The 13,266-nt window shown below is 44.7% G+C and overlaps 1 protein-coding gene across 1 annotated transcript in view; it reads right to left on the bottom strand.

The window, feature by feature from the left end:
- Positions 1 to 9,103, bottom strand: part of CEP250 (centrosomal protein 250) — a 44,076-nt gene extending 34,973 nt beyond the window's left edge. The window contains exons 1-4 of the mRNA XM_008149685.3: positions 8,991 to 9,103; positions 2,259 to 2,547; positions 1,146 to 1,202; positions 130 to 212 (exon numbers count right to left, since the gene is read on the bottom strand). Of these exons, the coding sequence (XP_008147907.2) occupies positions 130 to 212; positions 1,146 to 1,202; positions 2,259 to 2,444 (326 nt within the window). The 5' untranslated portion in view covers positions 2,445 to 2,547; positions 8,991 to 9,103. The remainder of the gene's footprint in view (positions 1 to 129; positions 213 to 1,145; positions 1,203 to 2,258; positions 2,548 to 8,990) is intronic.
- Between the last annotated feature and the right edge of the window lie 4,163 nt (positions 9,104 to 13,266).

Here is a 13,266-nt window from a genome sequence, read left to right as displayed (position 1 = left end):
GCCAAGACTGGAGGGCTACGGCTGAAAGTCCATGGTTTTAATCTGTGCTAGCCCCAGAACAGAAGTTCCCCATCAGCCTTTTCTACCCACTAACCAAGCACCCAGGACAGAGAATTCGGGGTCCATCACCTCTGTTGTTCCTCCTCCAATCGCATCAGCAGCTGTTCCAAGTTTGGCTCCTTCACACTGTCCCACATCTGAGGGATCGGTCCCTTAGCCAGACAGAGAGAAGCCTTATTTACCTCCAAAGAGGATAGCACTCAGACCAATTCCCTGATGCCCTCTTCTACAGCAGCCACTTTCTTTTTATTCTTTCTTCCCTTTGTTTGCCGCATGCCTCTTTTCTCAATCACTGCATCCTGAAAGTAAGTCCACTGCATCCCTCTCTCCAAAAGGGAACTGTGACTTCCCCTGAAAGACGCACCTGGTAGTGAAAAGAACTTTCAACCCAAGAAGCGTAAGCTATGTCTTTCACTGATGGCCTTGACTTCTACCACACGAATTTTTGGACCTTGGGCAGTTACTTAACTTCTCTGACCCACAAAATCTTTAGCTACAAAATGAAGGTAATATAACCCCCCTCAGAAAGTTGTTTTGCAGATTAAGTGATATAATTACATAACAATGCCTAATGGTGCCAGGCCTACATAGACTTAGTACTCAATAAATGTTGGTTCTTTCCTTCCTCTGAGAGAATTTTCCAAGGGGAATGTGAGATGGTACTGAGAGGGAGGTGGAGCAAAGGCAAATGAGCTGTTGAAAGCCAGTTCTACCCAGCCAAAAGCACAAACAAATCCCTCTGCCGCGAACATGGTTTTTAGGCTGCAGAGGCACATCTCTCTATGACAGAGAAACACTGACACCTTCTGGAGGAAAAATGCATTTCTTCCCTCTGATTCCACAAAACTTCCACTCTGATTAAATCTCCTGATGCTGCATTTTGTCCTTAGAGAGCCAAAGGTTGAAGTCTGACAGGCCTGAAGTAGCTAGGTCCAATAAGGTATCTGTATGACAAAGCTCTCAGGGGCTGAAGAAAGAGGCTTCTGTCAAACACCGCCTTATCACACCCATCCCCTCTCAGCAAGCGAAGCCTGACAAGCATATTCACTGAGGGCTCAGGGGGAGCACAGAACAGCCTCACTCACCCCAGTGGCTTCCAGCTGCTTCTCCAGCTCTTGGCACCAGCTCCGGTACTGCAACACCTGAAGCAAACAGAGCAGGATGTGAGCAATGGGCACAGCTGGTACAAACTGCCCAAACCAAAGGCCCCAAGAATCATGGGCAAATCTGCTGTGAACAGGGGACTCGGTGATGACATTGAAGTAAGGCCATAACATTTTATAGTTTCTTTTTTTTTTTCTTTCCCCTTTTCCCCCCATTGACCTCTTCCAGCCCCCCGCCACCCCTCCAAAAATAACATTTTATAGTTTCTATGTGGGCATCTAAATAATACTTTCTTGCCCAGCCAGTGTGACTCAGTGGTTGAACATCGACCTTTGAACCTGGAGGTTACAGTTCAATTCCCAGTCAGGGTACATGCCCAGGTTGCGGGCTCGATCCTCTGTGTGGGGTGTGCAAGAGGCAGCCAATCAATGATTCTCTCGAATCATTGATGTTTCTCTCTCTCTCTCTCTCTGAAATCAATAAAAATATATTAAAAAAATATTTTCTCTACATCTCTTGTATTAAAAGCAAGATCATGGACTTTGGAACCAGAAAACCTATGGTAGGTCCTAGGTTTAGACTAGGGAAGCAACCCTAGACAACTAATTTAACCCTCATGAACGCCATCTTTAAAAGGGAGATAAGATAGCCCTGAGAGAAGGCTTTGCTCAGTGGTTAGAACGTCAGCCCATGGACCGAAGGGTTGTGGGTTCAATTCCCAATCAAGGGCCCGCATCTCGGTTGCAGGTTTGATCCCCGGCCCCGGTCAGGGCGTGTGCAGGAGGCAACTAGTCAACGTGTCTCTCTCACATCAATGTTTTCTCTCTCTCTCTCCCCCCCTCTTCTCTCCCTTCCACTCTCTCTCTCTGAAGATCATTAGAAAAAAACATCCTCAGGTCAGGATTAAACATAATAATAAAAAGATAAAAGGGAGACAATATATATCTCATGGAGTAATTGTGAGCATCAAAGGAGAGGCTGTTTGGGAATTCCTACCAGATGGTTCTGCCACCTGCAACCCTTATCCCACCTCAGCACCCAGCTCTAGGAGGTGTTCTTCTCTTTTCCCCTCCCTGAAAAGGCAGCGGCCTCACCTTGGCCTGAAGCTTCCTCACAAGGACTGCTTGCCTCTGCTGGGCCTCCTGGGAGTTCTTCAGCTTCCGCCAGGAGGCTGCCTGGTTCTCTGCCATCTGCTGCTGTAGCGCCAGCACCTGATCCTCCAGCACCAGCTGCAGTGACTGGGGCTTCATATTGTTCAATCCAGGGCCTCCTGTCTCCATGGAGGCACCAGACGATAAGCCCACCGGCCCCTATGCAGCCAGAGGCTGTTCGCTCCCAGCAGGGTCTCTAATCATTGCTGTGCCACTTGGACCTTCTCTTGAGCTGGGGACCAAAGCACACAGTGTGGTTAAAAGGACTGTCTGCAAGACTCAAATTCATTCAGCAAATACTCATTCAGTCCCACAAAGCTGGGTTGGGCAAAGTAAATAGGTTCCTTTACTACAGGACCCCTCAGAGCCTTTATAATACTAAGATGGACCCCAATCTCTAAGGAGAGCTTTGATGAGCATTATCTCCTAAACTTATTTGACCATGACCAAGTTCACAGGACGAGTGTTGCCTGGCATGCCTCTTGAAACTCTGCATTAGACCAAGAGCTCCTGGCTTACCATTGCATCCCTAGAGCCTGGCACAGTGCCTAACAAACACCTGATGAATGAATCACTAAAGGTGATGTTAATCTATCAAGGGAGATAGACACAATTACAATACAGTAAGTCCTCATTTAATGCCGTTCATAGGTTCTATGACTTTAAGTAAAACGACGTATAACAAAATCAATTTTAACACAGGCTAATTGATATAAACAAGAGTTAAGTTCCTATGGCATTGCATCAACATTATAACCAAACAACGCTGAACAAAATATGTTATTTGAGGACCTGTACAATGTAGTATATGCAATAATAGAGGCAATGCAGGACAGTCTGGGAAAACAAAGGAAGGGCATTTAACCAACCTGATGGCTGTGAACGGTGTGAATCATCATATTTAATACTTGCTAAGTGCTTCTAGGGTTCAGTCACTTCATAGGTTCTTTACAAACACTATGCCATTTCGTCATTGTAAGAATCTAAAAGCCTTCCAATGCCTCCCTATCACACTTCTGCATAGGTGCGATTATAATTCTATGTATGAATAAGGAAACTGAGGCTTAGAAGAAAACTAAGCAATTTGTCTTAGTTCATACAGTTGGCATTTGATTGGTTAGGGATTTGAATACAAACAGTCTGACCCTCTGACAAAGAAATGGAGTAGCAGGCATTTCAGGCAGGAGATCCAACAGACAGGGAAGAAGGAACCAGCTTCAGCAGGATGGCAAACCCTCCTCACCCACAGGAGCTGGGCCAAAACAGGGCAATGGGCTACCTGCAGGCAATGAGCTTTAGATATACCCAGGAGAGGTGGAGGCATGGTGGTCAAGAAGAGTTCTAGGTGCTAGTCCAAGCTTTGCCTCTAATGGGCTCTGTGACCTTGGGCATGCCACTTCCTCTTCATTCTCCTTGTCCAAAAATGAGGGTTCCCAGCTACATGACCTCTGTGTTTCTTATGCCTCTAAACACATCCAATAACCTCCTGCATCCTGGCTCAAATGTCACTTATCATGTCCTCCCAGATATAGATATATAATATATATGTATATACACACACCTATAGTATTCTATCAAATATATATTATATAATAAAAATATTTTTATATAATACAGAGAGAATATAATGTCTATACTACATTTTATCATTATTTGCCTATCTCTTCTACTAATCTGTGAGTGCCTCAAAGACAAGAGTAATTCATCTTACTCATTAATAGGTTATCAGCAATGCATAATGAAGAAATGCATGGGGCCTTACTCCTGGCAGATTTAAACCCTTGGCCAGAGGTTATAAATGTGGCCCAATGGCTCTTTTCAACCACTGTGTGGCCCATACAAGGAATTTTTAAGAATTCAAATTAGGTGCCAATATTTACCATTGGGAAAATGCATATAACGACTCATATTCTGGAAAATAGGAATAGCTAGTGACCCTTGACCCACAGTCCCATGAGGCACAGCCACCTGCAGTTGAACAGTGTCTATCCCCTTTAGAGCATATGCTCTCTAGTCCACCAGTCTCTGCCCCCACCCCCACTCCAACCTATTTTCTCCCTCACACTGATAGCAGATTTCAGTTGTCATTTACCATTATACTTGTGCTGGTGCTTTTCTTTTTCTTTCTTTTTTTAAAAAATATTTTATTGATTTTTTACAGAGAGGAAGGGAGAGGGATAGAGAGTTAGAAACATCGATGAGAGAGAAACATCGATCAGCTGCCTCCTGCACACCCCCCACTGGGGATGTGCCCGCAACCAAGGTACATGCCCTTGACCGGAATCGAACCTGGGACCCTTCAGTCCGCAGGCCGATGCTCTATCCACTGAGCCAAACCGGTTTCGGCATGTGCTGGTGCTTTTCTTATGACAGAGTTATAGAGGAAAACCCAGTTTGCTAATTTACATTACCTCCTGGGCAACTGCAGAGCTTGTGCTAGACAGGAAGGAAAGTGCATCAAGTAGGAAGAACTGAGTGGCACCAATGAAGGCTTAGTGGTACCAATACCCCAGGCAGCCTCTTCCTAGCCTATAAACCGGGTTAATACAGCCTTCCCCTACTCCATACACCTTCCTTTCCACCAAGGCAGTGTCAACCAACTCACCATGGCTCTGTAAGTGGCTAGTTCAATCTCTCTGCTAGTTGGAGGCACACACCTGTTGGGAAACGGCTCTTAGTGCCAACAATACCAACGTGAGTAGCTCCAAGAGAAGCCTTCTCTCTCCTAATACCGTGAGGGCTGGGCCAGGCTTTTGCACACAGTGGGAGTCTCAGAGGCCCCAAAGGCTCCCTACCCTTCTTTGAATCCTCACTTCCCAGATATTGGGCTGAACCTAATGAAATTGCCAATGCTTGCCCATTTTTTGAACCTGTAAGAATGCTAATTTCATGTAGTTCAATCTAATGTGTATAAGAAGCCATGCCAGTTACCAGAATTCACATATTAAATCCTCTTTTAAGATCAGACTGCTGTTGACATGTAAACATTATTTGAGAAGGTAATAGTAATACTTCAGTAAAGAAATGGAATTATATAATTATTTTACCTTAGCAGATAATTAAGTATTTTTAGAGCTATTTAAAAATTTAGTCCAAACCTCTAATTTGACAATAAGGAACCTGAGGCCTACAGAGTTGAAGTAACTTCATTTTATTCACATTTTATTTATATGCCCTCTTTACCTCAGAAAATGATTTGAAATTGCAGCAAATGTACCATACTAATAATGTAAGATGCTACTAATAGGGAAAACTGGGTGCAGGGTATATGGGAACTCTCTGTACTATGATATTTTTCTATAAATCTAAAATCGTTCCTAAAAAATTAAGTTTATTTTAAAAACGATTTGAAGTGTTTTATGACTAAAACAAACAAATAAAAAAATCCCTATAAAACTGCAATTCCCTAAAACAAGAAAAAGAGGGAGGGAGCATAGTATATTACAACAATTCTGAAATTGAGATTTAGTTCTGAGCTTCAAGACACAGTTCAGCACCCTTTTATTAACACACTGTCAGATCAGCCAGAAAATAAACTAGCACAGCTCCAAAAGGAGGTAGGTTTCGATGTCCCTCAGAAAAGGAAAAGGTCAGAAGTTGGCAAATGGTAACAGACTGGACTGCATTCAAATGGGATAATGGATGTCACTGTGCTTTGTAAACTGTAAACCACTGCAGAGACATTATCATTACTGTAGGAAAAGGAAAAAGAATCACTTCTTTTATACATTAATTTACCCCATAAACACTCATGAATTCCAGCTCAGTATCAGGTAGTCTGTCTACCAGTGATACAGAAATGAATAAGACCAACTTCCTACTTTTGCTAGAAACCGGACTGGGAAGGGCAGGAACCTCTGAACCTGGGTGGACAGCGAGAGAAGAGTGACATAGATTATGTATTTGGTCTTCCTTCATTCAAAATACTCAAAAAGGAGTATTTAAATGGTGTTTAAAATAGAAGCACCACCACCTAAACTTGGAATAGAGGTGTACTAGTAAATGCTGCAAGGACTAAGATGTGGACTACTATTATTAAATAGAATTTGTCACTTAAAGCAAAAAAGGAAAAACAATTGAGGGCATAAGCGTTTTATTTTCTGAGCAAAGAAACTATATATATTAGTCTGCAGAGACAATTAGTTTCTTACTGCAGAAAAAAAGTTAACATGCAGCTCCTTCTATAAATCTCATACTTGGGGCCTCTCTCTCTCTCTCTCTCTCTCTCTCTCTCGGATTTCCTCCCACCTCTCTGGCCTCTCCCTTCTATCTCTTTTGTTGGCTCTCCTCATCTCCCCAAAAGTTGGAGGCCCCAGAGCTCAGGCTTCAGACCTTTTCTCCATCAACCTTTATTTCCTAGGTAATCTCATCCAGTTTCAGGGCTTAACTTTCTCCCCTTAAACGTGAGCTGGAATAAAGTTAATGAAGCTAATAAAGCGGAAATGACTTCCAGAGCAAGGTCATAAAAGGCACTCCAGCTCTCCCCAGTGTCCTGAGGAGACTCAGGCAGCTCAGTGGTAAGGAACCATCTTGGAAGCAGAGCAACCGTCAACTTGACTACCATCTCCCGGGAGATCCTAAGCTAGAAACATGCAGCTAAGCTGCTCCCGAATTTCCAACCCACAAACATATAAGATAATAAATGATTGTTGTTTCAAGCTACTAAATTTTGGGCTAATTACTTGCACAAAAAAATAGATAATACACCTGGGTTACTGCGAAAGCTACCTAGATGGTAGCGATGCTCCAACCTTGCTTCCAGTATGTGCTTTTCCTCAAAAGAGTCGTCAAAGTGATCCTTTTAAAACAGTGACAGATTATGCCACGCAGAGTACTAGTCAGAGTAAAACCCATGATCATTATAATGGCCAACAGGGTCCTAATTATTTGATCCCAGTGTCCCATTGTTTTCATTCCCATTCTTACTCCTATCCCCTTTGCTCACAACCCTCCAGCCACCAGCCCTCCTTGCTGTACATGCTTGGAACACACCAAGCCACGCTCTCATCTCAGGGCCTCTTCCTCCATTTATCCTCATGATTCACTCCCTTACCACCTTCAGGTCTCCGTTCAAATGTCACCTTCTCATTAAGTTGTTCCCTAACCACCCAAAATAAAATTCCACCACCCTTCACACAAATTTCTATTTACCTTACCATGCCTTATCTGTCCCGTCCTGATTATTATGTGTAATACAGCTATTAGAGTCTAAATTTCCCAAATGTAAGAACATCGTTTTGTTGAGTGCTGCATTCCCAGCTCCTAAAACAGTGCCTGAATGAACATCAGGAAATTAGGTAAATTGATTCATATCACCAATGGTCTTGCAAAATGCTGACAGTTCTATAACTTTATAAAAGATTTAAAAAAACCCAAACAGATCATGTAGGTTGTATAGCACTTTACTCTCTCACAACAATTATTTGCAGTCTTCATTTAAAAAAAAACACCCCACAAACCTTTGAGATAAAATTATTGTCCTCATTTTACAGACAAGAAAACTGAGGTTGAAAAAATGGAAGGGATATAGCTGGTCAGTGTCAAAGATTAAACCGCAACCTGCTTTCAAACTCTGTGCCCTCTCCATTACGTAAGTGCCTCCCAAATCATGAAACATGAAATCACAACTCTGCGAGGGACACTGCCTAAAGGGTGTGAAATGATGAAGTCTGCAGCTTTCTGATGGAAAAGGAGTGTGACTGAAGGAAGAGCAGCAAGTTGCAGCCTTGGTTTTGTCATGAACTCCCTGCATGATTAGGAACATCAACTCTCCTTTCTAAGCCTTCTCGATAAAATACCATGTGTATCATAGTCCTGGCCTCCATAACTGCAGGGGCTCATGTAGACCAACTAAAGAGAAATTTAACAAACCCAAAGGCTCTCTAGTGAAATTATCACATGCTCCTGGGACCAACCGCCTTCAATTCGTTTCCCAGCTCCACTCACTAGTTGTAGGACTCTAGGCAAATAGATTTCTGAGTACCTCAACTTCTTTCTTGCATACAATGAGAACATATAAAACCCACCTTATGGAACTGCTTAAAAGATTAAATGGGCCCGTACATGTCATGCATTAAGTAGCACTTGACATTTTGTGGCTACTCGGTAAATATTGGTTATTATTATTGTCATCATGTGCTAGACCCGGGATACGGAGATGAAAAAGAGCAAAGCCTAACGCCCCAACCAAGTGCACGGGTGTAGACGAGGGCAGGAAAAGCGACTGGGCGCCGAGAGTGCAAAAGCCGAGCAGCGAGACGGGCTGCGCCCGCAGGGGGGTTGGGAAAGGTTTCCGAGGAAGTGGTGCTACTTGAGTCGGGGGTCTCGAGGAAGGAGCGTTCCAGAGCGGGTCGGGCAGACCACGTGCAAAGCCCCAAAGGCAGAGGGAGCCGGGAGCGAGGTGGGCGGAGAGCTCAGCGCCGGCTCCGGACGCCCCCGGCCCGCCGGCAGCCGGGAGAGGGGATCGGGAAGATCCCTTTCAGCGCGGACTGCAGCCCAGAGTGGGGGCGGCTGCCGGACGCGGAGGGAAGGGGCCGGGAGCCCTGGGACAGGTCCCAACCCGCCGTGGGCCTCGGGGTCCTCCCGGGGACCGTAATTCCCTAAGGCGCCTTAGCCGGGCGGTCTCCGGCCTCGGACCGTTAACCTGGCACCTCCCACCTGCCCGTGAGGCCCCACCTCACCGCGCTCGGTCCGCGGATCCCCCAGCCTGTCGCTCCGCGCGGGAGCGGCCGAAGCCGCAGCTAAGGCCTGGCCGGGAACGGGCCCACCGCCCGGCCGGGGCCAGGCCCCGCCCCCCAGCTCCCGCCCTTTGGGAGAGCCCCGCCCCTCCGACCCGGGCGCCTAGGAGCGCCGGCGCCGCTCAGGGCCGTCCGCCATGTTGAGTACTGGCAGCGATTTCCTGGAGCAGCCCGGCATGCAAGGAGGGGTTATCTTGCATGAAGAACAGTAAGATTTCCTAGCCAGAAACGGGGACAGCCAGGGTTGCTGAATTTGAGCAAGGGGAGTTTCAGTAACAGAGAAAAACTTGCCCTCAACCCCCCCCCACGTTTGGCTTCGGGGTCACGCACTGCGCATGTGTGTGGGCGCCCGGTGGCCCGCGCACCGCTCCGACCACAAACCCGAGGGCAATTAGCAGCTGCAGGAGCCATCCGAGAACCCGCTCCTAGGTCGCGGTCACACCGGCGGGGCCACCGGTTTTAGGTTTTTCTCAACCTTCAGACCCGCAGCTCCCAGCAGCCTCAGGCAACACAAACACTCAGAGCTAATGCGTGCCGTTTGAACACACAGCACTGTTTTCGCCTTGTCTTTGCACAGGGTGTTCTCTTTGCCTGAATGTCCTACATCCGTCCCGAAAATTGACATCTAATTTTCTGCGTAAACCTGACTTATTTCTTCTCTCCATGACCCTGGCGTTATTCCCATAGCTTTTTTTTTTTTTTTTTTTGCATAAATTATCATTGCCCTTTCTTAAGAGTTGTGAATTGCGTCTAACTTCCACTAAGAGGTTGTAAGGTTTTAGTTGGGATTTAGAAAAAAAAAAATTACTCCCCCCCCCCACTCGCCCCCATGCAGATGCTCAGATTCCACCCCTAGAGAGTCAGTAAACAAGGGTGGAGCCCAGGAATCTGCATTTCAGCAAATACGCTGCGGGAACACATTTTGAGAAGCCCTACATAAGATGGTGCATCTCTAGCACCCAACATAAGGCTTGGTACAAAACAGGTGCTCAGTAAGTGCTAAGTGAGTAAATGGATGGATGAATGGATAACGGGAGTCAAACAGGCAATTCATAGCCACTTTGATAACTTACATTATCTTTTCTCCTGTAAGAACAAAAAAAATTTCTTAATAGTTACTTTGAGAAAAAGATAAAGGAGGTTAAAAGGAGGAAGGGGGGATACTGATTCTGAAAGGCAAACAATTTAGAGAGGGAAGATACATCCCAGAAACTGGACAGATAAAGAGATGCCAGGAATCCATCCCAGGGAAATACTGATGCAGCAGGTACTGTGTAATGTTCGCTACAGCAATATAGGGAATGGAGAAATGAAAGCAACCCTGAAGGTTACACACACCAACTTCTTTTCTGCTTCGGGGCCTTTACACATATTTTGTCCTCTACCTAGACCACTTTCCCCCCAGCTCTTGGCTTAGCTGATACCTTCCCCCCTTCAGATCTCATCTTAAATGATACTTCCTTAGCTAGATCTTCCCTGATCATGCTATCTAAAGTAATACCCTGCCCTAGCTGGTTTGGCTCAGCGGATAGAGCATTGGCCAGCAGACTGAAGGATCCTGGGTTTGATTTCGGTCAAGGGCACATGCCCGGATTGCAGGCTCAATCCTCAGTAGAGGGAGTGCAGGAGGCAGCCGATCAATGATTCTCTCTCATCATTGATGTTTCTATCTCTCTCTCCCTTTCTCTCTGAAATCAATAAAAATATATTAAAAAAAATAAATACCCTATCTTTTCCTATCACAGTACTCTGGTTCTTTCACAGTACTTTTCATTGTTTTTTTTTTGTTTGTTTGCTTACCTATTATCTTTCTTCCACTCTAAATTTTTAAAAAATATATTTTTATTGATTTCAGAGAGGAATGGAGAGGGAGAGAGAGATAGAAATATCAATGATGGGGGAGAATTATTGACTGGCTGCCTCCTGTACTCCCTCTACTGGGGATCGAGCCTGCAACCCGGGCATGTGCCCTTGACTGGAATCAAATCTGGGACTCTTCAGTCCACAGGCCGACACTATATCCACTGAGCCAAACCGGCCAGCGCCCACTCTAAAATTTAAGCTTCATGAGGATAGAAGACTATGTATGACTTAGCATTTAGCACAGAGCCTGACATATGGTGTTAATGAATAAGTATCCATTGAATGAATTAATCAAGTCAGCCTCAGTGTTACAAAGGTTAATGACATAAAATCTATCAGCAAGCTGCACAATACATTTTTAAGACCATGAGGAGTAAACAGAGGTTTGGGACTACAAAGACATACCAATAAAAGGTAAATGGAGTAGAAAGGGGTTAAAGCCAAACAGTAATCTTTTGTCTTTGTAAAGGGAGATTAATTCACTCATTCCCTTATTCATTTATTTATTCACCCATCAAACATTTATTGTGGCCCGGCCAATGTGTCAACCCATTAGCCAAGAAGTCCCCGGTTCTATTCCCGGTCAGGGCACATGCCCAGGTTTCAGGCTCCATACCCAATGGGGTGGGGGTGGGGAACGTGTGCAGGAGGCAGCCAATGATTGATGTCTCTCTCTCATCGATGTTTCTATCTCTTTATCCTTCTCCCTTTCTCTCTCTCTAAAATTAGCAAAAACACATTTTTTAAAAATGATATGTGTGAAATTTCAAAGTGAGGTACTAAAATGTCATACATATTTTTTCTAATAGCCTAAAATCGATTTTTAAAGTCCTTCAATCCCTACCTCTAGGGTCAAGAGAGTGGAGGATAGAGAATTTATGTGGAGATACTTCTGGCTGTGAGTCCCCACCCTTCTTGGGAAGATCAGGTGATTGGGGGAAGGAACTTCCATGATTGTTTGAGGTCCCCATTGCAGTTGGGGAGCATAGTGACTCGTTCTACCTCCTGTCTGGGAAATCTATCAACAAGAGACAAGCATGCCAACTGCTTTGATGGCAGAACCCAGGAGATTGCTGCTATGTTGAGGTTGGCCTGCTCTCCCAGAAATTGTCAGGGAATGTTTTCTGTAGACCAGATGTGGACTAAGTGAGGGGAAAAGAGCCTGCATAGGCCCCCCCTGGGCCCTCTTCAGTAGGGCCTCCTAGTGGTGTACAGGGAGCCCAGAAGTAAGAGGAAAAGTGACCACTGGTAATAGAGATGCCTTTACTGAGGGAAAAGAGCCCAGCACAGCTTCTAAAAGCACCCCATGATGCTTTGATGATGCATAGAAACAGCTATAAACATCTTCCAGGCCCAGAAAGCACAAAGCCAGCTATAATACTAGTTCAGAGAAGACTTTTCCCACTCCTTTCTCCACATTCCTCTCCATATCAACACCCCGAGTGACTGAAGTGATCGGAGGATGACAGAGGGGGAAAATTATTCTTCTTTTTCTTACTGCAAGCTAACTGTCTTAAGCAGAGTCATGGGCACCAAAAGGATGCAGTTGCTTGTAGTGAACAACTTGCTGCTGTCTATCTGAGTTCATGCATTCATCATTAAACAGATATTGATTGAATACCTGCCATGTGCCAAATCCTGAGTTAGACGCTGGGAGAGAAGCATAGAACAAAACCACATGAACCCTGCCCAGAGCTTCAGTTCACAGATTCACATGGGAGGCAGGTGAGTAAACAAATATTTCACACACACACACACACACACACACACACACACACTGTGGTAAATTCTATAAAGAGGAAGTGGCTGGTTTTATAGAGGCTGATGGTGAAGGATAAATCTGCTGAGCAGACAAAGGCAGGAAGGACATGCCAAGAGTGTGCAGGTATGTGGTATGCTAGAGCATGGGATGTTAGGGGAATGCCAGGAATTTCCTTGGGGTACTCTTCTTTTTTAAAAATAAATTTTTTTATTTTCAATTACAGTTGACATATAATATTATATTAGTTTCAGGTGTACAAACTAGTGATTAGACATTTATATAACTTGCGAAGTGATCACCCTGATAAAAATAGTATTCATCTGACACCATACGTAATTATTACAATATTATTGACTATGTTCCCGGTGCTGCACTTTACATCCTCATGACAATTCTGTAAACACCAATTTGTACTTCTTAATCCCGTCACCTTTTTCACCCATCCCCCAGCTTCCCTCCCATCTGGCAACTGTCAAAATGTTCTCTGTATCTGTGAGTCTGTTTCTATTCTGCTTGTTCATTTATTTGTTTTTTAGATTCCACATATAAGTGAAATCATATGGCACTTATCTTTCTATGTCTGACATTT

This window comes from Eptesicus fuscus, chromosome 12, assembly GCF_027574615.1.
Source record: "Eptesicus fuscus isolate TK198812 chromosome 12, DD_ASM_mEF_20220401, whole genome shotgun sequence".
Taxonomy (NCBI): Eukaryota; Metazoa; Chordata; class Mammalia; order Chiroptera; family Vespertilionidae; genus Eptesicus; species Eptesicus fuscus.
Note: the sequence above shows the minus strand (reverse complement) of the source record. Positions and strands in the feature narration are given on the sequence as shown.